Source organism: Talpa europaea (assembly GCF_964194135.1).
Source record: "Talpa europaea genome assembly, chromosome: 12".
In the NCBI taxonomy this organism is placed as follows: domain Eukaryota; kingdom Metazoa; phylum Chordata; class Mammalia; order Eulipotyphla; family Talpidae; genus Talpa; species Talpa europaea.
The window spans coordinates 25636270-25662277 of NC_140079.1; the positions used below are offsets into that span (position 1 = coordinate 25636270).

At 47.8% G+C, this 26008-nt stretch overlaps 1 protein-coding gene across 3 annotated transcripts in view; it reads right to left on the minus strand.

Moving 5' to 3' along the window:
- The window catches only part of KIRREL3 (kirre like nephrin family adhesion molecule 3), a gene marked incomplete at both ends in the record, with an annotated part of 532041 nt that overhangs the window by 96351 nt on the left and 409682 nt on the right, over positions 1-26008 (minus strand). For 2 of the 3 annotated variants that reach the window (XM_084248848.1, XM_084248846.1), the window contains one exon: positions 22748-22825. The exons of the other annotated variant lie outside the window; for it this stretch is intronic. In XM_084248848.1, coding sequence (XP_084104974.1) covers positions 22748-22825 — 78 coding nt within the window. The remainder of the gene's footprint in view (positions 1-22747; positions 22826-26008) is intronic. 3 annotated transcript variants of the gene reach the window in all.

Sequence of the window (26008 nt, forward strand, 5' to 3'; positions counted from 1 at the left end):
GCTATGGAAGTTTGATGTTTTAAGGACCAAATCACCCAAAGTAATGGGATTTCACAGCAGTGTTCCAGGGGCCTGGCTACAGTGGTGTGTGTGTGTGTGTGTGTGAGTGTGTGTGTGTGAATGTGTGTGAGTGTATGTATGTAGTGAGCCTGTGAGAGTGTATATGTACATGTGAGCATGTGTATGTGAGTATATGTATATGTGTGTGTATGTGAGTGTGTGTATATGTGTGAGAGAGAATTCATGAGTGAGTGTGTAAATATGAACATGTGTTTATGGGACTGAATGGCTGTGGTCCCCACTGCATCCCCAGATCTTTTCTCATTCCATTCCTTGTTAACCAGAAAAGATTTTGCTGGATTAGAAATTTGGGGGTGAAATTTTTCCTGGGTGCTAAGAAGTCCAAGATGTAGGTGTCTAAGCCTTTGCGTGTTTTGGTCTCTCTTCTCTCATGTCTCCACTTTTGCTCTTACCCCTTCTTTCCTGAACACCTCTTCAGGAACTGTCTCCTGGTCTAATTCCCACTTCCAGGGTGCTGATGCCACCCTGGAAACTTCTAGAAGGACTGTGGAATGGACAATCTTTAAGGCCCCAGGAGCACATGGTGCTGAGACCTGACCTTAGCTCTGGGTGTCTGTGTGACATGTAGGAAGATGACTCAGTGGTTCCATGCTCATGGTGGGTGGGGGCTTCCATGCCAGGCTCAGAGGAGCCATGCTACTCACCCAACACTCCCCCATAACTGTAAATTCCAAATCTTTTGGGGATGCATTCTTGTCCTTAGTGCCCCAAACACGTTACCACCCCAAAAGTCACTTGTATTTGTTCCTCTCTTCTTGCCACAGTCAGTTGGTTCCATGGGGGTGGCTGGAGGCAACTGTCTACAGGGTCAGCAGAAACTAGTGCACAGAGCTTGGATTTTGGCTTGTTAATGTAAGGAAAAGAGAAAGCCTTGATGCAAACTCTGCATGGGAGCCTGATGTGGGGAGCAGGGTTTATCGACATTACAGTGTCCCCTGCAATACCTTCCTTTTGATTCAAGCTGATGGCAGAGTAGAGGCAGTCAGGAGATGGTGTGGGGTCTGCTTCCCTTTCTCAGACTGGGCCCTATGCCCAGTCTTTGTTCCAGCAGCAGGTGTGGGGGAGGTGACCCCTAACTGTAGGGTCAATCCCAGCCAACACTGTCAGGACTGCCAGGGCCACCGGGAACACTTGTCCTTGCTTCTAAAGAGCCCAATGCCTTGCAGACACATGGCCATGTCCACCCTCTGCTGCTCCTGCACAGGGGGTGGGAGCTGGCAGCGGCGCCTGGGGGGTTGAGGGAAGCCCTGAGCATGGCCAGTGGTGCAGGAGCAGGTGGAGGAAGGGCCTGTAGTGCCCTGGGGAAGCATCCACTGCCACCCCTGTGCCTGAGCTTGGGGGCAGCCCAGCTGAAATCCTGCCTGCCCCGGCAGTCATGCAGAAAAGGCTCAAATGTCACTGTCTGGTCTGTTATTAGTGACCAATTGGGGAAGGCTTAAGAATACTTGTACCGGGTATATTTATCGCCAGCTTGCTCCTTGCCTGGAGCACGCAAATTGCCTCTTATGAGATTAAGGGAAGCTGCGCTGGTCCTGAGAAGCAAGCAGATGGGCAGAGGGAAGAAGGAGTTAGCTTAGCGGCCCCTTGCTGACACCAGAACAATGCCAGGTGGGGTGGGAAGGGGCCCTGGCAGGATGACTCATTAGACCTGGATTCCCAAGTCCTGACTTCTGCTGTTTTCCTGCTGCTCAGAAGGGGGCCAGCTCTTAATGCAGGAGAATGAGTTTTGGAAAATTTCCAGAATGCCCTGTCTCGACCTACTGAAGGGAACAGAGTTGGGGGGGGGGCGGAGTTATATTCCAGTCCACTGACTAGTTAAATGGAATGTCACGGGGGCGAGTGAAGGTGCCAGGGATGGTGCCCTAGGAGGCCATGTGGCCACAGGCAGCGCAGGTCCCACCTCAAAGGTTTCCAAGTCCTCTAGACGGGTGAGAGGATGCAGAGGAGGAAGAATACACCCTTTGAGACAGGAGTTTAGTTGCTGGAACAGAAAGCACTGCAGTCTGTTCTCAAAGTGACGTATGAAGCGCGTCCCAAGGAAGAAAGACTTTTCCTTCTGAGGGAGCGGGAGGAGGAGTCACGGAGGGGTGGGCATCTGAAGTGGCCTTGGAGGGTGAGTAAGAAGAAGGAAGTGGGGACTGTGCCCTGGGATGCAGAACGTACAAGCACACGTGCAGGGCAGATGTGGACAGGGAACAGAAGCGCCCACGCCGCAGGCTCTAGGCTGGAGCTCTGGCTCTGCCCTTGGGCAAATGTCTTTGTCCCTCTGGCCTGAGTTTCCTCATAGGGACACTAATCAGTATTTGTTGGGCTGTTGGTGAGGATGAAATGGGAGCTGTGTGTGCCCTTCACAACAGCAGCTGTTACCATCACTGAGGACCTAGTATGACTGGCCGGAGGCGGGTGTGGAAGCATTTGGTAGGGTGCAGATCTATGGGGTCATTTTAGATCTGACCTTGGAGGCCTCAAATGTGTGCTGAGAAGCTTGCATTTAATGAGACATTATCCAAGGTTTCACCCAACAGCTCAGATCTGAATTTTAGAAGGATCACAACTGGCCACAGTGAGGAGCTGATGAACGAGGATAATGCAGGGATGGCAGGCTGATCAGGAAGATTCTACTGTTATAAGGACTCAGGCTCAGGTTGTATCAGTGGGGAGAAGAAAACAGATTCAGGAGTCATTAAGAGATAAAACTGATGACACTTGATAGGAGATGAGGGAGATGGAGGCAGGAAGACCCCTGTCCCTGACCGGCAGGGCGGGGTGAATGGTGAAGCTATGGCAGTGAGTTCAGACGGTGAGGGGCCCCCAAATGCCTCAGTCCCTGATGGCTCAGAAGATGAGTAGATGGTGACGAGTTATAGTTGTTGATCAGTAGATCTGAGTTGAGAAGGTGTAAATAAGTCTCGGTCACTGAGTGAATGACAGCCATTGACCTGACTACTTAAGAGGGACAGGGTTACTCCAGGCTGCGAGTGTGGGGAGCAGATGTCTGGGGTGGCCCATTGACTCCTTCAAGGTTTGCACAGGCCTGGGCTGGCAGGAGGGCATCTAGCCCAATTTTTTTTGGACCAGGATTAGAAACAGAGAAGCCAGAAGAACAAGGCAGGGACACAATAGAGCTCTTTTCCATTGTCTGTTTCTCCTGAACCTTTGCTGGGAGGGAGACTTGGAAACAATTTTAACCCTAACATCACCACTTGATGATGGAAACCCATCATTCTGCGATATGAACATCGCAGAAATGGTGCAGACCTTGGCTTGGATTGACACTAGAAAGCCTGACTGTTCCCCCTGGGCTGAGCATGGAGCAGAAATTTGGAAATCACTGTCTCCCACCCTCATTCCTTGCCTGAGTTAGGGCAGCTTGGGCGGCTCGTGGTTCTCAAGCTCCATGCTGTCTTTCCCCAGGGCACGTAATCTGCCAAGGTTGTCCTGGACAGCACGGGTCTTTAATGAAGAGCAATTGAACTGGCAGTGGAAGGGTGACTCCAAAGTCACTATAAATCCTTCGCCTACTGATTATCAGCCCGTGGCCCCAGCCAGAGTCTGCACTGTGCTCATTAGTGGCAGGGAGAGGTGGTCCCCCATCCATTCAGCCAAGGCCTGGATGCCAAGAAGATGCTGATAAGTGCTGCTGGAAATATTGGCCCATCGGTACCTATGAAGGAACCCATCCATCCCTGCCCATGGTCATTCCGGAGTCTGACCGAGACCAGGAAGGGCAGAGCAGTGTGGGCTTTGGTGATAATGGTGGGGGAGGGCACGGATGGGAGATACTCTGGTGGCTCATGAAGGCAGGGACACTGGACGGTGTCTCAGGGCTGCTGGGTGCTTGCGGTGTCCAGGCTAAAACCCCTTCTTTCTCTGAGTCTCAGGCTCTGTGTCTTCGGGTTTGGACAGAACTTTGCTGGGGGAGGATGGAGAGCAGAGTGAAAGAAAGACAGCGGTACTAGAGAGCAGTCATTCTCCTGGGAGGGACTGCAGGCATCGGCTCTGGGCTTCAACCATCCCCTCTGCGAATGCATCACCTGGACACCCCTGGGATAGGCAGGAGCAGGGCCACGCACCGACTGACCCCACAAAGGCCAGCATCTCCTGTTTCCTTTTATAAGACATGCTGTCTGGCACAGGGAGTTGTGTTTTCCCAGGCTCAGAAGGTGCCAACATGGTGCTGTTCTGCCACCTCTCAGCTGTGTGTCCTCGAGCCTGACTGCCTTTCTCTTAAGCCCCAGACTCGCCAGCTGTAAGATACAGGCTAAGGACTGGTTGTCTGCCTGTCCGGTGCCGCCCTTTCAGCCCTCATATTCTATGTTCTAACTTTTTGAAAGTCTTATTTGGGAGTGGGTGGGTTGGGGTGGAGGGATGGGTCCCGTGGCTGAAAATAATAAAACTAAAGCACAAACTGGGCCTCCCTCGTGGCGCAGGTGGTTGAGCACCACATTGTGAAGCTGTCTGCAGCCTCTGCAGCGTGGGTTCAATTCCCAGCCGGCCAGGGAGATTCCCACATGGCGCGGCAGACCTCTCCTGTCTTGCCCGCTGCTCCCCTCAGCAGTGTATTTCAGTCAGTCTACCTGTTCTGTTCCCCACTCTGTGTCTGGTGAATCCTCTCACCCTCCCACGCATCTGGCCTGTGCCCCAGTTCTTGTATAAATAAATAAATCTTAAAAACACACACACACACACAAAACTAAGGCACAATGAAGTAAAAACCAACCTCCCAAGGACACTTGGTTTATTTGGGGAAGATCCATGTCCTAAACATGTGTGTTTGTGTGTGTTTACATATATGTAGATATGTATATATCTATATTTAGAGATGTATATGTATATTTTAGATATGTATATATACATATTTAGATATGTGTATATATAAATTTTTTAAACACCTATTTAAACTCGTTTTATGCTGGTATAGGCCATGCTAGTTAGAAATTGTTCTAAAACTTCCATATGCATTGGAATCACCTGGGGAACTTGCTAAAAATGCAATTTGCTGTATTCTAAGGCAGAAATTCCAAGATAATGGGTCTGAGCTGGCCCAAGGAAGAAGTATTTCAACAGCTTTTCAGGTACTCCTGCTGCAGGTGGCTTTTGAGAAGCACTGTTGTGTGGGAATAGCCTGGCTCCAGGGGTTTGAGCTTTGCAATGGCTTGGCCATGGTTAAGTAGCTATATCGCTCTGGGTGTGCCTTGGGTTTTTAAGTGCACGGTGAAAGCACTGGATGTGGTCTGTAGTAGTCAGACCTTTTTGAGTCCATGCAGCCCTTTTGTCAATGGAAGGTCATGTGGAACCCCAATGTGTAAAGTGGTTGGAGGCAGAGCTGGGCTGGAGTTCAAGGATCAAGTCCAGCCTTGTGGCACCCCTGCCATGGATCTCAAAGGAGTCAGAAAATCCCAATGCAGGTTTGATGGTCTCTATGTGTTCCATGAAGGGCAACAGTGCTGCGTCAACTGACAGGTACAAAAATAGTCCCAGGATCAGGGTGTGCTGTGGGCTAAGGGAGGATGGCCTTAAAGTACAAGGTACTTTTGCATCATTCACTAACCCTGCAGTGGGGACCACACCTTCAACCTGGTGTTTCTAGAGACCTCTTTTCATGGCTGCTAGAGTCATTCCCAAATGGAAGCAGATATCTCTGACAATGTCCCGAATTTCTCCCCTCTTGGAACGCACATACAATCAGCTCTTAATTATCTTTGCTAATGGGGAGAGCAGCAAGGGTGTGAATAATCCAAAATGATGGACATTCCAAAATAATGAATAATCCTAAGTAACATTTATTTTCCACTTTGGAATGCATTTTGGTATTCATGTTTGAATATGGATGTGTGTGATGTTTTGGAAATTTTTTTTTTTAAGATTTATTTATTTATTATTTATACAAGCACTGGATTCAGTCAGAAGCATGGGAGGGTGAGAGAATTCACCAGAGCCAGAGCAGGGAGCAGAAAAGACAGACTGATGAAGTACACTGCTGAGGGGAGCAGCGGCAGCAGGAGAGGTCTGCGAGCCATGTGGGACACTCACCTGGTGGCTGGGGATCGAACCGGCGCTGCAGGGGCTGTGGGCAGCTTCAAAACCCAGCGCTCAACCACTGCGCCACCAGGGAGGCCCTTGGAAATTTTTAATTTAAAAAAAAAAATCCAGTGATGGAGCTCCCTTCTGGCCTCCGGCTCAGCCAGGTGGAGAACATCCCCTCTGGTTCTGGCCCACGGCTGGAGTAGGGCCACACTCCACCCTCCCCAGCTCCTGTCTTTAAGGCTCACACCTTCTCTATGAGGGGATGGGGACATTTACTGATTTTGCCTTTAAAGGACTTTCATTCCCTTTGGGCCTCATGCAAATAAGAGCAAAATAAGAAGCTGTGAAATGTTAGCAGAGGACTTCATTAAGCAATCTTGGTGAAAGCATTTGCCAGGAATGGAGACAATTTGCCAACAGATAATTGAGAGCTGACTATATATGTGTTCTAATTAAGAAAATGATTCTTCTTACTGCCCTGGGATTCTGGCTCCTGTCTTCTGGTTAGTTTGGGATACTAACCACAACTAACTTTGTATATGTTTTATACTTCAAAAAGCACTTCACTTAAGTTATTTTACTTAATCCACCCTCATGACACCCATGTAAAGACTTGAACGCCAAGATTTAAAGCATTCAATCCAAGGCCAATGTCTCATTACAAATATAAACATACCCCAGTCATACCCCCGCCCGCCACACCTTCAGAAACCCCTCGCTCTTCTACCGCACTTGGCCTCTTCTATCACCTAACCTTGGCCCTGCCCAGGACTGGGATTATTTGCATCACCCCCAAAATGCAGCAGCAAAGAAAAAAAAGAAAGAAAAAGAAGAGGAAATCAAAGTAACTTGCATTTACTGCTCCAGTCTTTGATTGAAGTAGAAATGTTGGTAAAGGAGAGATTTTGTGCTGGAAGCACCTGGGGAGGCAGGAGAGTGACTATACATGCTGTTGGGGGTGCCCAGGATAGGCTGAGGCTTTTCCTACTTTCTAGAACGTTTTGGTGGGGTCACCGAGCCCAGCATCTCAAAAGATGAGTTGGTGGTGGGAAAGATAGAACAGCAGGCAGACAGCTCGCTGGAAGCAGGAGTAACCCCAGCTCCAGGCTAACCATTTTCACACCATCCTGACAGAATCTCTTCCATTTTATGGACCAGGAAGCACGAACTCAGAGAAGTTAAGCAACCATCCAAGGTTATGGTGTCTACTGGAGCTGGGGATTCCAAATGTGGGCTTCCAGTGCTGGGCCTTTGACAGAGGATGGTTAAGCTGTATGGTCTTTGTAGAAAGCAGAAACCGACCACTCTATCCTCTAGCTGCCCCTGTTGTACTCCAAAAATAGACATGAAGTTGACCAGGCATCTGCTTCTTATGCCAGGCACAGGCCCTGCCCCACCTCCTGACCATAAATCTGTCAGAGAAACCACTGCTGCTCCCAGGCAGCTCTGGGACACAGACTTGGTCATTTTAATCTACCCCTCTGCATCCTTGTTCAGAAGCCCTTTGCAAAGGCCAGTACCTCTGAGATAGCTTTCTACCCACAGTCTGGCAGGGTGCATCTGCCTTCCATTCCCCTATGCCCGGAGGGGTCTTGGGCTTTTGCAACAGCCACCATGGTTCTCAGCCTCCTATCGGCTGAGACCACCCAAGGAGGTCCAGCTGGTGTCCTTCTGCTGGGGCTCAGGATCAGGAGGCAGTGAAGGGGAGCCTTTCTGAGAGATGAAGCTCTAGTCCTTCCTGCCCCCCAGGATATCTCTATTTTCCAGCCCTGTGTGCCACTGGGTGTGCCGACAGCTCCTCTAATAGGAGAGTTACTCATGGCTTCACTGGAGGAAACCGAGCAGCTTTCAAGCCTCCTCCCCTAAACGCAACAATATTTGGTAACACTTGGCGTCTTGGGGAGAGAATTCATGTCCGTAATTAGTTACTGTATATCACCGTTAGTACTCTGCTCAGGATTTACTGGGCAAATAGCATTTAACTGCACAATAACTACAGGTCCTTGCTGCTTATTGGGTAATTTACTAAGGCTGGGAGAATGGGGCAGGAGGGACTCTGAATAGGAGGTATTGTAACCCCTTGAATCAAACTTTATGAGTTTGGGTTTGGCAGGGACGCGACTGCTGGTAGCCAGTTCTCATTGCTTTGTTTTGCAGAGTTGGCTGGCAGACTGCTTCCTTTCCTTTATTTATTACAGGCAGGTCTGGGACTGGGGTCTGGGATTGCCTGGGGCTACCTGGGGTTAGGGGAGGCTTTTTGGTGAGGGGTCTTTGGCTCTGTGTCTGCAGAAGCGAACCCAGGCTGGGTGTCCTGGAGCTCCATCCAGCCCTTCCATTTACTCCCTCAAGGGGCCTCTTTTTTATGTAGGCCAGTGGGAGGGGAGGATGGGGAGCTGTTTTTGGCAGCAGCATCGAGATATTCCTCAACCTTCTCTCTTCTAGCAAGTGCCCTCTTGGTTGGTAGGCAGCCATTCCTGGACATTTGGCCGACATTCCCAGCCTTAATCTGCTTGAGCAAAGTCTGTCTTTGTTTGGCCATGCACTGTCTAAACTCCTTTAACCTATTTAGACCATGGAGAGGGGAAGAGACACAATAATGAAAAACTCAACGTGCAACATTGCCTTACGCAATCTAATAAATTACTCGGTACCCGGCTGCCAGCTCAGACTAAGCCCAATATTGCCTGCAGTAATTATTTGGATCAAATGCAGTTTATCTGCTTCATATTTGTGCTTCTGTGCTCAGTGGTAACTTATAAATGTCATTGTGGTGTTTATTTGTTATAATGAAACTTAATGGCATTGGGAGCCAGGAGCAGAACTGGTGGGGCGGCAGGTTTAAAACAATCTCTTCATCTCTGGAGAAGGAATGAGCCAAGATAACATGAAACTGCCCTACAGGGAAGAGATTTACAGAGATGGCTGTGTCCTCTTGCGGTGTGGTGGACGGGAGAGCCAGGAGCCGCCTCCAGAAGCATCCATCAGGAGGCCGGCAAGACTTGGCCGGGTTAAGCCTGGCACTGCCCCCTCGGTTCTCGCTCCATCTTCTAAGCGTGTTATTGGGTGGGAGGATTTCAATCTTCACTGCACAATGGCTGCCCCAGATGAGAGAGACAGGTTGTCCATGGTCTTGGGAAGCCAAGGTCCTGATGAAAGGGGTTGGATATTAGATCCCTAGTATGTAATGGGGGACACATACTGGGGACAGCCCATCAGAAAGAGTGACCTGGGAGAAGCCTGAGGGAGGGTTAACAAAGGGAGGGCAATCTGGAGAGGCAAAAACGGGACAACAAGCCTTTCTCCTTTGGGTGGGGCAGGCGCACTGGTTGGTGGTAGGAAGCCCAAGGCATGGAGTGAACAGGAAAGAGCTGCTAGGGGCTGCAGGCGGGGAGCCCAGGCTCGGCAGAAGCATCACAGGCAAAGATGGGTCATTTAGTGTAGAATGAAGGATTTTGACTTCATGCAGCCCAGGACTCTGCCATTTACTGGCTGTATGGCTTTGGGCAAGTTACTTATCCATCCTGAGTTTAATTTCCTTATGTGAAAAATGGGAACAATGTTAGATACCTGTCAGAATGGGGTGACAATTGAACGAGGTGATGGATATAAGTGATGACTGCAGTAAGTGGCTGTGGCGGTGACTGGCATGCAGTAGATGCTCAATAAATGTCTGGTGCATGAATAAATGAATAATCACATTTCCTACCTTATGTGTGTTATAAAGTCCTCTTCCAAACAGCTGAGCTTGGATTAAGACCTCACAATCGTGCAGGGCTGGTCTTACTGACCTCACTTTACAACATGGAATTAGGCCCTGAATGGTTATAGGAATTTGCCCACAGCTACCCAGTTGCTGTTTGGAGAGAGCGCTGGCTCTCCTGCCTTCCAGGGCAGGATTCTGTCTACCAGGGGACAGTTCCCCTCTGTGCTGGGAGATGGAGCTCTTTCCTCCTGACCGCTTCTCTGCTCCCTGAGCTGACCTTCCCAAATGAACCTGGGCTCTAGGAAAAATAGACAAGTGGGGGGGTCTTTCTGTCCATTTCATCTTAATACTACATTTAGTGTTCACTCATGAAATATTCATTTTCTCCCCTCAGCAACATGCTCATACAAGGTTCCTAACATAAATATGGATGAAAATTATTAGTCATTGTTAGTTCTTCCACTAGCCGATTGCCTCCCCCAACATATTTCCTGTTTTGATCTCAGCAAAAATGGGACTGAAATTGAGGTATTAACCCGGAACACTAATAATAATGCCTTGCATTTTACGGTATTTATAACTTTCTTGAAGCACCTGTACAACCATTAGGCATATTTTATCTTTGCATCCTGTGCATGGAAGGGCTTACATTACAGGTATACCCCTTTTACAGATGAGAAAACATAGGTCCAGGGAAATCAAGGTCAAAAGCACACACCTAGTCAGGAATGGAACTTGTCACTAAAAAACAAAACGAAACATTTATTTTGTTGTTATTTTGACTCCAAATGAAATGTTTTCTGGGAAACTCAGTGTGTTTGTTTCATGTGACTAAATAATAGCATCATCTTATTTGTGTTGTATTTTACAGTTCATAAAGAGTTTCAAACAGATAGCATTTATCATGTTATTTTATGGGTGCTCCCAAGCCAGGCTTGATTTACGGTTATTTGGCAAAGGTCACCAATGAGTTAGTGGGGGATCTGGGCCTTACATCATTATTTCCCAAAGTGGATTCCAAGGGACACTAGTCCTAATAGGTGCTTTAGGAAAAATGCTTTGTTGTTAAATTAGTTTGGGAACCTCCATGAACCATATCCTGTTTTGGCAATTCACCATGCCCTTTGGCATATTGAAATATCTAAGAAGTTCTGTAGGAGATACTTGTTTAATTAGGATTAACCCAGCTTCTCCCCACCTTACTTAACTACGGAGGCTGTATTTCACAGAAAACCTATTAACATGTCACAGAAATGCAGCTCCAGGGAAATGTGTATGCAGGATTCCTCCTCTAGTATTTTCAGAGGTAATGGGGCTTAGAGGGCTGGGGGGTGGAGGGAGAGCACCAAGGGTGGGGTTGGGAGGGCTTGAGGGGCCCATCAGAACTGAAGAACCCCTTCCCCAGGCTGCCTATTTTCCTTCCTGGCAGTGAATTCTAGAGATTCACTCAATATTAGACAGTTCTAATACTACTCTGGCAGTGAATTCTAGAGATTCACTCAATATTAGACACAGTTCAGTCAACCTACATCTGGGGCAGGATCGAAGGGGGTCCCTCAACTGGGGGGGCCTGTGTATGTGGGCATACTTCGAAGAGGGCAGTCTTTGGTTCAGGGAGAAATCTACATAGACCCACAATAGACAATTGCTCCATCACGTCTGCCCTAGCTGGTGGTGAGGACTCATCCCACCCTCCTCTGTCAACACACAAGCCTCCGGGGCAGGGTGGGGTAAGGAGCCAGGACCGGAATCTTAGCTTTATTGGTAGCTTCAGGCCATTAGGTGGAAGACTGAATCTCTCAGAGCCTGTTTTATCCTCAACAGGGAGATAACACCACCTACCTTGTGATGGGGTGAGGATTAGATGATGTAAGTGTGTTCAAGTGCCTCCTCAGCCCTGCCATTGCAGGTTAGTCCCTGTTTCTGTTTTCTTAAACCCCTGCAATATAGTCTTTCAGAACAAATGACTCTCTCACCTCTGTGTTTCAAGAACAAAGCACTTACACACCTCTTCAGCTCCCCCATCTCCCTGCCTTCTGCTATTTTAGTATATGCCTGTCTCCCCATTGGGCTTGGCCTTCTCTGAGGGCTATAGCCTCTTATGTCAAACCCCACCTGTCTCCCTCAGCCCTGTCTATTTCAGTGCCCAACTCCCTTTCACCAATACCTGCAGCCCTTCTCCCCAGGTGTTTTTCTTAAACTTCCCTGGCCACTCTGCCCTCACAAGTGGCCAGAAGTGCCGAGAATTAACATACCCCCACAAGTAGCCCTCAACCAGCTGAGGGCATTTAGTTACCCCACTCCTTGGGTGGTTTAATTCTTTTTTTTTTTTTTAAGATTTTTATTTATTTATTTATACAAGCACTGGGTACAGTCAGAAGCGCGGGAGGGTGAGAGAATTCACCAGAGCCAGAGCGGGGAGCAGAGCAGGCAGAAGGACCGAAGTACATTGCTGAGGGGAGCAGCGGGCGGCAGGAGAGGTCTGCGCGCCATGTGGGACCCTCCTCCGGTGGCCGGGGAGCAGCCCGGGATCGAACCGGCGCTGCGGAGGCTTCCGGGCAGCTTCGCAACCCAGCGCAACCTCCCCGGGTGGTTTAATTTTGAAGCATAAATTCCATAGCACTCCTCAGGGTTTCCCATGGGGATTAGGTGTCAGCCCCCCTGCAGAAGGAGCAGGCTTGATGGTATTCCCTGTGTCTGATGACTTCCCTATCCCAGGTCAATTCCCTATTCTTCTGGCACTATCTGCACCTCCCAGGGGCCATATACTGGAGACCTTGCTTAGTTAGGGTCTGCTTCCGGGAGAACCCGAGCTAAGAGCAGGGGATCCTCTGCGTGCTATTCAGCAAGCCCTCAGCAGGTGCCAGCACAGCCTTCTCTCTGACAGTAGGCGGGAGGGGCTACAACAGAGCAGTGGGCCCTGGGGTGGGGTGCAGGAGCACTCCTGGAGGGCAGGGCTTGAGAAGGGGAGGTCCAGGAGCCCCTGGGCAGAACACAGCCTCCTTGCAAGCACCCCAAGTCCTGTGTGAGCCCTTCCCTCCCCCCCCCCCCATTCCCATGCCCTGGACTCCTTGATGAAACTCTGTGGAGGAGCCGTGGTCCAGCCATGTCCTTTCTCAATGAGAGGAGAGCAACTTGGTGCTGTGTTTTGAGGTCCTTTCATGAATAATGGTTGAGAAGTGCTGCTCTTTAGTACTAAGAATAGTGGTTATTCCTGGTACGTTTGACTTGGAGGTGGGGAGTATTCCATTGCTCTGTTTATCCCACGTTCTGTACGCAGTTACTGAAACTGTCACTGTGTCCTATATTCCATAGGCCATTATGTGTATTTCAAACCATTATATAAATGGACTTGATTTGGTACTTCTGAATGTCATTAAACTCCTCCCGTACCAGCAACAACACAGTTTCCATGGAAACTAATACATTTGAGAAAGAAGGTCTATGTAGGGAAGAAAGCAGAGAGGGCAGGAGGAAACCGGAGACCACCAGGAGGCGATTTCCAGAACCTGGGGTCCAGCAATGTGACTTGGCCACTCTGTGGCGATGGGGCAGCCTCCTTCAGGTTTTCATTGATTCCTCTTTGCAAAAAGGTCTGAATAGCTTGTCTCAGCCTGAGCCTGCTCATCCCAGCACACGGCTCTAAAAACTTTATGGCACCACAGGCCATTTAGCACCCTCATTTATTCAGACTCTTTCACCCTGGGGAGGGGCTGGCAGGAGGATCTCAGCACTAGTGGTGAAGCCTTTGAAGCTAGGTGGAGGGAGGGACGGAAGGGGTGAGTGTGAGAAGACAGTTGCCGTAGGGTGAGACCCCAGGCTTCCACGTGTGACTGCTACCTACCTAAGTCATTCGATCCCATTGTTGTCAGTGCAGATTGAAGGGGTGTTACATTTGAAACCCTTTTATGAGAGCCTGGCTGGGGAGTTGTCCATGGTCTTAGTATGGCCCAGGCAGTGAATTTCCTGTTTTTGGAGGGATTTAAGCCTAAGTAGCAACAGCCTCACAAGAAAATAAGTTCCTAGGGCCCAGCTTGGCTATCACTTTCTCCAGGAAGCTCTCCTGGCCACGGCTCACTTGGCCTGCAGCCTGAATGGATTCTCCTTCTCTGTCCCTGTAGCTCCTTGTACATGCAGGTTACAGTCCCAGGATGCTGTATTGTCACTGCTGTGATGGTCTCGGGGTCAGGGACTGTCTTTACTTGCCGAGAGCCTTGCCCAGTGCCAGGCACAGGGTTGGTATTCTGTATATGATTGGTGAATATATGAGTTCACAGAATCACGGTGTTCAAAAACATTCATATCTATCGGTACTTGGCAGGAGTATTGTGAGAGAGGAGAGTGTGCACTAGATGAACTTGGGTCCCTCTGGCCTTGAGAATCCTAGATGATATGGTTCTAAACTTGCTCTGGCTCTGCCTGGGATTTGAATCTAGATTTCTCTGACTCCCAAGTCAGAGAAAGTATACTCAGTGAGCATAATCAACACGATGTTAACACAAAACAGCTACAACATCAACTTGTAGAAATATATTTAATCTCCCCAAGGGAAAGAGAAGTTTCTGAGCGCAGGGCCTGAGTGCAGCCTCTCCGAGGCTCTGGTGCCCAGCACCGAGCTAAGCTCATTAGGAGCCATCCACGACTTGACTCTGCATGCTGCATGTTTAGATAGAAGGACCTATTTTCCTTCCTTCGCTCCTGAGATCCTTGGTTCTTGCCTCATTCAAAACATGGCCCCAAGCCCATTTTTAGCAGACAGGCTTCCCTGATTGAGCCACTCAACCCTGTCGAGGACTGAACCATAAATGAAGTGGAAAGAGAACCGGACTTGGGGTCGGAAGCCTGGGTCACCAGCTGAGCAAGTCACTTGAGTGTCAGTTTCCTCTTCGGCCGATGATTGCTAATGGCCCTTCTAGAAGTCTATGTCTCTCACATCACCCGTCCCAGCACCTTGGGAGCCACTGAACAGGGATAGAGCAGGGACCCTTCTTTTGGTGTCTACTCTGTGTGAACATTAGGCTATAGAGACCAAGCAGCTTACAGAGTGGGGGGACAGAGGGTGTTAGTTAACTAAGAGTACTATGAACTTACGTGTACAGGTGGAGCTGGGAGCTCTGAAGGAAGGAGTGTGGTTCTGAGAGCATGTAATGCTGGCACTTGAGCTACACTGGAGAGGGCTGGGTCTGAGGAGGTGTGCCTGAAGAAGCGATACTTGAGCTGACAGCGGATAAATGAGCAGGGTTACTATGCAGAGTGCTTGGGCAGGGTGGGGTGTAGCGGCATCCCACAAGAAGGGCCGGTACAGACAAAGCTGCCCTGTGGCAGATGGGAGGATGCCCTGAGTGAGGAGCTGAAAGCAGGTGGGTGTGTCTGGAGGACAGTGTCAAGGGGGCAAGATGAGGTCAAAGAGACAGTTAGGAACCAAATCATGTAGAGCCTGGGAAAACATGCCAAGGATTTTGGTATTTTTCTGAAAAGCAATAGAAAGTCATTGAGATATTCTCCAGAGCAACGTGATATTATATGGCCTTGTGCAAGTATAAGAGATGAACCAGGAGGGCAAAGGCTGGGCATGATGGATGCAGGAAACCAGTTGGGAGAGCCCTGCTGTAGTCCACGTGAGGGAGTGTGGTGGCAGGGCAAGGGTGTGACAGATTCAAGAGGCATTGGGGAGGTAGCATTTCTAGGAATAGGTGAAGATTGACAATAGGTCTGAGGGAAAAGGGAGCCTGAGAAGGAGCTTGGCAGGGTCTGCGGCCTAGGGGGACCTCCAGCTCGCCTCTTAGGCAGGTCTCCCAGGAGGAAGCTGGCTAGAGGAATAGGCCTGAGCAAAAGCTCTGGAATCCTCCATCAGATCATGGCAGGAGAACAGAAATAAGGGTCCCTTGCTCCAAGACGCCAAGTGAATTAAGTAACAATCATAAAGTGCCCTGAAAATCTGAGTCTTGCCATAAATAATAAACAGGGACGTTATACAAATAACCAGCTTTGCAGCCCCAGTGGAAGAAAACACATCAGTAAGAAAAATGAAATGAGAAAAAAATGCACCCATAAGCCCCAACGAACAAAATGACAGTATTAGCCAACATCCTGGGGGCTCTTGCAGGCAGTGGAGAAATGGTCTCGGGAAAATGATGGTGGCCCTTAGCACAGTCACACTGGTGACTGCGACAGCGTGGGGGAGCTCACGTATCACCAGACCCAGGTTCTCCCCTGCCCTCCAGCCCCTGGGCCAGATCCCGGCCACCCTGCTTGTGCCTGCCTCTGCCCTGTGAAGGTGCAGCTTTCCCTGCACAGTGCTTGCTGTCTGCCAGGCTCTATCTGACATGGCTGAGTTTACTCTCCAAGGACAGATGGGAAAAAGAGCCACAGATCTGCCAGCTGAGACTGCTGAACAAAGCCAATTAATTTCCTAGTACTGGTTCCTTTGGTGACCAAAGCATTTAAAATTATGGGATGGGTGGTGAGAACAGGGTGTGGGCTGGCTTTTGGGAGCCAAGATAGGTTTTTGAAGCATTGCATTTTAAAGCCTTGCAGATGCTGATATCCATGCAAGAAGGTTGAAAGCTGGATGATCGGGCTTGTCCAAGGTCACGCAGCTAGCTCCTGACTCTTAGATGTGTCTTTTCCTACACAAGCCAATGGCTTATCAACTCTGTTAGGGGAAAGGCAGGAAACAGTGAAGTTTTAGGCTCATTTTTACAGATTAGAAGACAGGGGTGCAGACAGAAGGGCCAAGTTTCCATGCCATCACAAAGAACTTTCCAGCTGCTGAAGAGACTGGGATTCCCCTGCTCCTAGGGCTCTATCCTCCTGGCTGAGAAATGAGAACGTTCCTCCCCACTCTGAATCCTCTCACCCCTTACCCCCACAACTCTGGCCTACCCCAGTTCTTGTATGCACAAATAAATAAATCTTAAAAAAAATAAGACAGGAGAACAGGCACAGAGGAGGGGGTGTGTTTGCACATAGAACCTGGACACAGACCCTGGTGCCATGCAGGAGCTATGAGGCCTGCAAAAGCCTGTAAGAGGCTGGGCATCCATGGAGCTGGCATTTTCTTTCCTGGGTGTTCCACCCCCTCCCACAGAGGCCCTGGAGGTCTCCAATGAACAGAAGCTGCCTTTGCTAATCACTTGCATTTATATCTTGCTGGGAAGATGAAAGCGACAGTGCTGGGAGGCATTTCTGCTCTTCCTTCACTGAGCTGGAGGAAGTGCGGGCATGTGATTCTGAAGGCTAGAGAAACTGCTGCCTGGCCAGATATGCAGCCCCTGATGGCGAAGGTCCCCCATGCTCAGGCCCACCTTGGGCATGGGTGGGCGGGAGGTGAGGTCAGGGCTTTGCTGCTGCCCTCCCCTCCCTTAATCATCCTCTTCCTCGTTTCCATTTCTCAAGAGTCCTAGGGTCCCATAGAATTTTCTGGTTCCTTAGAAATGCTCTTTCCTGGTCTATGTCTCTTGCTCCAGTTCTTCCCGATTCTCTCCCATATCAACTCGCATCTCACCTGTGTTCACCCCCTCTTGTCCCTACCCCTTCCATTTTTTCTGTATTTCCAGCTACCCTGAAACACTAAACCAGCTAAGGTGTCAGGGACTCCCCTCTGTTCGTGGTCTCAGCCTCTTCTTTCAGAATGCCAAGAACACTGGAGGGGTGTCGGGGGGCTTGGGTTGTGATCCTGGCTTTTGCAGCAACTTCCCACCCACCCTAGGGAAAGTGGCTCAATGCTTCTGGGCCTCCCTGAGTTGGTGGGCACAAGATAATGACTAGGGTTACTTACAGTTCTAACAGAGCCTTGCATCTGAGACCATGTGAGACCTTTCTGTTCCGCTTATGAATAGGACCAGGCCTGGCAAGCACTGTGCACTGAGAAGGTGAATGGTTCTGGGATCTCCAGGAGAAATGGGTAATCAGGGATGAGATGGCAAAGAAAGGGGAAGGTGAGCATGTGCCTATGTGTGTCTGGGGTGGGGGTGAGGGAACAGTGATGCTGGTTCCCCTTGGAGATCTGTGACCCAGTGCTACATGGGATGAGGAAGGAGGAATACCATCTCTGGGGTATCCAACCCCCACCCCCCAGGTCTTCTTCCCTGCTGCCCAGCCTCCCAGGAAAGGGTTATAGCACTGGAACTGGAGGAGAGTCAGACAAGTCACACTTACAGAGATAGGAAGACGTATTTCACAGGAAGCTCTAGATTAGTTTCTGCTGCCCAATGAAGAGAAGCTCAACACCCACCTTCACCTATGAGTGACTTGGGCATCCCTGTGTTGCCACTCACAGCACTAATTAGCTACAGGTATACCTCATTTTATTGTACTTCGCTTATTGTGCTACACAGAATTGCGTCTTTACAAGACCTACCAGCAAAAAGATTATGACTCGTTGAAGGCTCAGGTGATGATTAGCATTTTTTAAGCAATCAAATATTTTCTAATTAAGGTATGCACATTGTTGTTTTTAGACATAATGTTATTGCATACTTAATAGACTACAATGTAGTGCAAACATAACTTGTATTTGTGCTGGGAAACCAAAAATTTCATGCGACCTGCTTTATTGCGGCATTAGTTTTATTATGGAGATCTGGAACTGAGTCTGTAATATTGCGGAGGTATGCCTGTATTTCAATTAAAATGGACTGGTCACCTCCTATGTGTGAGAAGGCTCAGGGAGGAGAGGAAGAAAACAAGATCTTTGCCTCCTTGAAGCTAACAACTCTCTAAGTGGGACAAATAGCCTAATAAATAATCACATGATTAGGTTTAGAGCCACAGAATAAACAGGCTGGTTGTCATGATGGAGCACAATAGTGGGGAAGGGATGCTCTCTTTCAGGTGAGGTGGCAGGTAGGGTCTCTGTGTGGAAGTGACAATATCAAAATGTGTTTTGATACTGACAATATCAATATGTGTTTTTATTGGTAGCTGCTTGAGGGCAGGGACTATGTCTTGTTTACTTTTATAACTCCAATGTTTAGAAAAATGCTTGGCATTATAAAAAATGGCATTATTTTTATGGTGGGTACTCAATGAATGTTTGCTGAAAAAATAAATGATTTCCTTCAAGCAGTTCCTATTTAAAGTATCATGTAGTTAATCACATGAAGACAATCATGTCAAACAAATCTGATATTTTGATGATATTCTTATTCTTGGTTTGTCTTAGTTTGCCTCCTTTCTTGTCTACACTTGGTGATTTTTGTTCACATCTCCATTTGATGCCTAGATGCATCAGTCCAAACAGGAAACACACACACACACACACACACATTACCAATCACCTCCATCCCTGCAAGTGCTGCAGATTCTACCCAAGAAGCTATTAAACGCTTCCAAAATAGAGCAAACCTCTCATTGACTATCACATGTCTCCTTAAATGATCTTTGAATAGTGTTTTCTTTTATTGCTTTGTGTAGTTTAACAGCACCAATTGCGATTACTCTAGCTTATGATAAACCCCAGATCTATAAAACTCCTGTTCATTCATTATTTTTCTCTTGCTCCTTTTCAAGCTGGGTTTTTTTTTTTTTTTTGGTACATAGTGTGGAGGGGTGAGTAAAGGAAAAAGAAAACAAAAATGATACCAAATTAACAAGGAAACTAATAAAATAGGGGATCACTTCTCCCCAGGTGACAGGCTCCTATTACACATTGCTTAACAGAACAAATATGTTTTAATACAGCACAAGTAGGTCTTTTATACTTATTCTAAATTGGAAATATAATGATCACCACCTTATCTTTAATGGAAGAAACAACTAATTGCTCTAATATCTCACTAATTCCAGCATCTGGGAGAAAAATAATAATATTTTTACTCATTCAACAATTGTTCAATTTATACCAAGGTGTATAGTGCAGCTCGGACAGAGATTTCTGTTCTTTGATCTATGTCATGGCTGCTATTCCAGTTCAATTATTAATATGTGGAAGTTGTAATTATTTTGAGTATCTGTACAAGATAATTATAAACCATAAAACAGCTCCCCATGCTAGCTGATGCCTTTTCTTATCTGCAGACATGTTGGAGTCTGAGCATGTGAGCTTTCGAAGAGAGCAAATGGGGTAGCAAGACTGGCTCAGGTAGGGACAGAGAAGTCCCCCTTCCTCTTCCAGTTCCCTTCTCCTCCTCATGCATTTCTCCCCTCCAGAGCCAAAGCTAACTCACCTCATACATCTCTCCTTCTGCCTTACTGCTTCACCCCTCTCCTCTTGTCTCCTTGTTAATTGAGATTTGTAACTCATCACATACAGTGGCTTAGCTTGCTTTCCACCCCCTTGTCTCTGTGGTCAGCAGCAGCAGCAGCAGCAGCAGCAGCAGCAGCAGCAGCAGCAGCAGCAGTTACTACGGGTGTGGTTATGTGTGAGTCTGTACATGAATGTGTGTGTTGGGGGTATTTGGGAGGTGTGTGAGCAAAATGCATGGAGAGAGGCAGGGGCATGGAGTTAGCTGCTCTGATATCCCTTTGCCATTGTTGATGCCTCTGCTGCCTCCCTCTTTCTGAATATCTTGATTGAATCTCAATTAGTCTCCACTAGGGGGAGGGTGTAGTTTGGGGTCAGGCACCTGGGATCTCTCATTCTTAACCATGCCAGCCATTGTCAGCTGAAAGGCACAACCCATCTGTGTAGACTGTATGTGTTTGCAGAGGGGACTCAGAGAGAATAGGCTTTGTTTTTGACATCTTCCCATTTTAACAAGAAAAAAAAAACTATTTAGAGTGCTGTTTTACTTAATCGTTGCAAAAAGTAATGCTAACAGTTCTCAGACGTAATCTGGTCCTGGTCTTGCTTCCCAGCCTCCCCAGATTCCCTTCCTGCCTTCTGTACTTAAACAATATTTAAGGAGTGTCTTCTACCTAATGCTGAATTTCTTTTTATTACCAGTTTCTTAATGCCTACTTCAGAGAATAAACATTGCAACCTTTTACTAAGGCACATACATTCAGACCCTTTGCCATGGACTGAACTGTAACCCCTCCCCCTGCCCCCACCAATGTTAGAGACCTAATCCCCAAAGTGACTGCATTTAGAGATAGGGTCTTTATAGAGCTAATTAAAGTTGAATAAGCTCATAAATATAGGTCCCTTATCCAATATAACTGATGCCCGTATAAAAAGAGTCACTAGAGAGCTTGCTCTCTCTCTTCCATGTGAGGACACACTGAGAAGGTGGCCATCTAAAAACCAGGAAGAGATCTTTCACTAGAACCTGACTATTCTGGCACCCAAACCTTGGAATCTCAGGTTCCAGAACTGTGAGACAATAAGTTTCTGTTGTTTAAGTCACGCAGTCTATATTATTTTGCCATGAAAGCCTTAGCTGACTAGTATACTCCTCCCTTAATCACTTGTGAAATGTGGGGGAGTCAAATCAAGTTTACCGGACTCATGATATGATTCTTTTTAAGCCCCAGGATCTTTAGTCGGTATCCTTCTACTGGGGTCAGATACTTGGAGCTTGAGGTTTCAAATCTAGCCAGCTCCTGACTTTTTGGCTCCCCCCATTCCTATAGACCTCTTTTCAGCTTCTCTAATGAGCATTGCCAGCAAGAGAGCACGTCTATTCAGCACCACGGACAGAGGCATGCTGTCAGTTCCCACAAATTAGAAGTTACTGCCTGGCACTCTCATGAAGGTGGTATTGGGAATGGAGGGGGTAGGCTGAAAGAGAAAAAAAGTCAGGGAGGGAGACTGACTGGCAGGATGCAGAAGATGCAGCCCCTGACCCTGGCTGTGCTCAGCTAAGGTGATTCTACAAATGGGAAGTAACTCCTTGATGCTGCTGCATTCTTATACACACAAGTAGCAAATTCAGGGGAGGTAATTACTCCTTGTGCATAATAGTCCTGGCCTAATTCTTGTCAAACTGTCACTGTGATGGGTGCTGGCGACCAAGCTATAGCTGGCAAGGCATTCAGATTAAGTCTGGGGAGCACGTGAGGATGGGTGTCATGAGAGAGCCAGCTGAGGCACATAGAAAGGGGGCACTGGAGCTGTGCTATGGTCTAATTTTGGGGATAGATGTGTTAGAGGTGAGCTTTCTCATCCATGCCTGGAATGGGAATGAGGCTACAGGGGCCTGGGGCCTGGGGAGGGGAGGGACACAGCTCATGGCAAGCTGGGCTGGTGGGGAGCCAGGGCTTCATTTGTCTGACTTTAATGAATAAATGGCATCCCTAGCCATTGTTTATCTACTTTTGAATCCTGACAAACAGTCTGTGGCATCTGATGGAGAGGGTTATTAGCTGTACGGAGACAGATGGCTGGGGATGAGGGGATAGGCTCTTTATTACAGCAGACCCATAAGTGACAGCACTCCTTGCACATCCTAGCCCCCATGTCAATGTCAATACCTTTCCCAAGCCTTCTGTAACCCAGTCAAACCTCAGAGGAAAGACCAAGCAAGAGGCAGAACAGCTCATGCAGAGTAAGGGGGGAGAGGTAGGGCCAATGGAATTGGAAAAGAGGGGAGGTTTTCAAGTATAAGTTCTTTGAGAATGAAAGCTCTGACTCATGCTTCTTTAGTATTCTCCTAAGTGCCCCGTAAGGTGCTGTTTATTTAATAGGCATTCAAGAAACGTGAATGATTGAGGAGAAAGGCAGAGAGGTCTGGATTAGAAAAGATAATTGAAGCAGATTTAATTGCGCTGGGTGGGCGGGGAACAAAAGGCAGGGGAGAGAGAAGGAGGGTAGGGGACACAGAGGGAGGAGGGAAGACAGCATAAGGAAAAAAAGCATATGAATCAGCATACTGTGTTTCAGGCACTAGTTCTCTTCCCACATCACAATGTCAATAACTCCAAGGATCAAACTTTTCTGCCTACTCTCTTTTCTGTGAGGCCTCAGGTTCTGTTTCCTGGTCCTGTAGTTGTAGGGAATAGCTTCCTTTCCACGTTACTTCCTTCCCATGGAATGGGAAGGTTTTCACTGACCTTCATTCATCCTCCGAAACTTGTCCTTGGCCATGTAGCCCAGCACCAGACAGCATCCTCTCTTCTGGAGGCCCAGCTCTAGAAGAAAAGCAGAAGAGGGTCAGATGGAAATGGGCTGGTATCAGGGAAGGCCCCTTTGCAAGGACTGCAAAGTTTGTTGCCCTTTTGAACTTATTTAACAAATATGTACAGAGAACTTACTGTGGCGCAGTCATGATTTTAAGCCAATAATACCTCATTTGATTCCCACAACTACTCTGTGATTTACATACTATTATTATAACCATTTTACAATATCCCCATTAAAGGTGTATTAAGTGAGTAGTCTTAGATGAAGAGTTAGTAGATGGTAGAGACAGGAGTTGAACCTAAGAAGTTTGACTCTAGAGTCCATGCTCTTTATTGGTCAATGAGGTCCTATATATCCTAGGCTTGGGGATGACTCAGGTCACACTGGAATTGTGGAAGCAGAAAAGAAGCAGAGTCCAGCCAGTGGGATCCAGCATGGAGTAACACAACCAGACATGGTGGATGACTTAGATGGATGAAGAAGTGATGGAGTGAATGTAAGGGCAGACTCAGGGGTTGAGCTACAGTCAACCTTTCAGGAGAGAGTGAGTTTCTAGAGCTGCAGATTCCTATGCAATCTTATTATATTCAGGGCCACTTGGCACTCAACAATCATTTATGAGATGTAGACTCAGTGTGGACCACAGGGACTAGGCATAGTTAATAAACACAAAGCATAGACTCTGGTCCCACAAGACTTGAACTCAAATAGAAAAACAAGACAGGACAACAATCCTAGGTAGGAAATGCAAGAGACATTTTATTATTTTTTTTTACACTGTATTTTGTATGTCAATGCCCATCATGTATGAGCATTGAACTGGAGTACATCTGCTTCACAAGAAGGCACACTGGTCTTTATCTTTTATTTTTTATTTTTTAATTTTTTTTACAGAGGCATGTTTTTATTTATTTATTTGTTTGTTTGTTTTGTTTATACATGCACTGGGTACAGTCAGAAGCGCGGGAGGGTGAGAGAATTCACCAGAGCCAGAGCGAGGAGCAGAGCAGGCAGAGGACCGAAGTACACTGCTGAGGGGAGCAGCGGGCGGCAGGGGAGGTCTGCGCGCCATGTGGGACCCTCCTCCGGTGGCCGGGGAGCAGCCGGGGATCGAACTGGTGTTGCAGAGGCCGCGGGCAGCTTCGCAACCCAGTGCTCAACCGCTGCGCCACCGGGAAGGCCCTCTTTAGCTTTTAATCCTGATTTGACTTAAGTACATTATGGATTCTGAAGTAGAATTCCATACCAAGTTTCCCTTTTGACCCTCACAACAACCCCATGAGGTAGGGAGATAGGTTGTTGCTCTTCACATTATGCAGTTGAGAAAATTGACATACACAATGGAATTTTATTCAGCAACGAAAAAGATAAACTCCTGCCATTCGCAGCAATGTGGATGGAGCTAGAAGGAATTATGCTCAGTGAAATAAGCCAGAAGGAAAAAGAAAAATATCGGATGGTTTCACTTATAGCGGGAATATAGGGGAACCAAATAAGACATCAGTGTAAAAAAAATAGTAACAGTACAAAACACAACAAAGCAAAAACAGACAATTATAAACCAGAGACATCCTGCAGGGGAGGAGGAGGGAGAGGGATCAGAGGAAGAGAGGGAGGAGCACAGAGGACTGAGGTGATGGTGCATGGGTGCCTTGGGGAAGGAAATTCTACGGGGACTCAATCTGAGGGGGTGGGGGGAAGCAAATATTGTTTAAAAAAAAACTAAAAAAAGAAAACCAAAAAAAAACCCCAAAGATGTTAGATGATTTTCCATAACAGTTCTAGACTCACCACCCTGACCTCTTTGTTGAGAAGCCACACAGATGTGACAGCTGCCATAAACTGGGTAAGTGGATAAGGGTCTGATTTCCGGGAGAGGGAATGTGACTGTATCTTCTCCCAGGTCTTGCTAGGCTTTCTGGGCACCCAGGGGCTCCTCCATCAGTGTCTCAGAGAGGGAGCGTCCCCCTGAGTCACAGCAACCTCTCCCACAATGCTCTGTTTCTCTGAGCCCCACCCAGTCAGCATCTAGGCTGTTAGGGTGTACACGGGGTGGGCTCACCCTCCTTCCTGCCTCCCATGCACCTCTTGTTGCCTAGGTCCACGCTCCATGGGCAGCGGGATGAAAGGGCCCATGAGAGACAGATAAGTCAAGCTTGGGGGCTTTTGCCTGAGAGAAAAACAGCGTGGCAGGCGGTGGCAAAATGCCACGGCCCAGGGAGGTCGCTAGCTTTGATCTCCTGATTCTTTAAAGGGGCTTATTGACTATCAGTAAAGAGCAGAGAAGCAGATCTGAGCTTGCTTTTTCCAAAGGCACTCACTTCTCTTCCTCTCCCTTCACGCTCTCTCGTCTGAAGGCACGGCCAAACCGCCCTCACTTCAAACAGCCTTACATCTCAAGCGCCCAAATTGATGATGTTAAGTTCCCTCATCCAAGGCCTTGGCCCTTTCTTCAGGGGCTCCTGCTCTGTCGAGGGCCGTGTGGATCAAAGCCCCTTTGATGTTTACTTACTATATTTGTGGATTCTTTCTAACAACCACCTTCAAGAGGCAGGAATGCAGCATGCCAGGAGGAGGCCGGCGGAAGTACAAGCTGTGAGGAGGCGCTGAGCTCCAGCAAACAATAGCTTCTCGCCTGAGACTATATTGAAGCCTCAACATGCTGACGACAGACAGAGTTAACCAGCCCATTATCATTGCACATGTATTGTTCATTAGGATGATACAATTGCTGATGATTCCTATTATATTTTCCATTGACTTCTTATCCTGTCTAAAGCACATCAGGGGTGGTTCCTAATGAGAAAGGGACTTGGGTTCCTGGACTCATCTCAGGAGTGAGCCCTAGGGAGCATGGGGGAGAGGGGAGAATGGAAGATGGTGGCTGAATTTAGGCCAATATTCCTGTTGATCTTCCTAGACAGTCCCCTAAGCAACCTCAGGGGCATAATTCCAAAGACTTAGAGAGTGTGGACAACCTGTTGAATCTGGATGGTCTATAGTTGGCTATCTCTGTCACCCCAACTCAACCTATCCTATGTAACAGAATAGGTTGTCCCCACAGGGCAACTGCCTGAGGAAAGAGGTCAGAATACAGTTGCTGTAAGTAAGAACCTCACAGACCATGTTTGATTTTTTGCAAGTGAGCAGGAAAAGAAGTTTAAAAAAACCTGATTAATGAAAGAAATGAG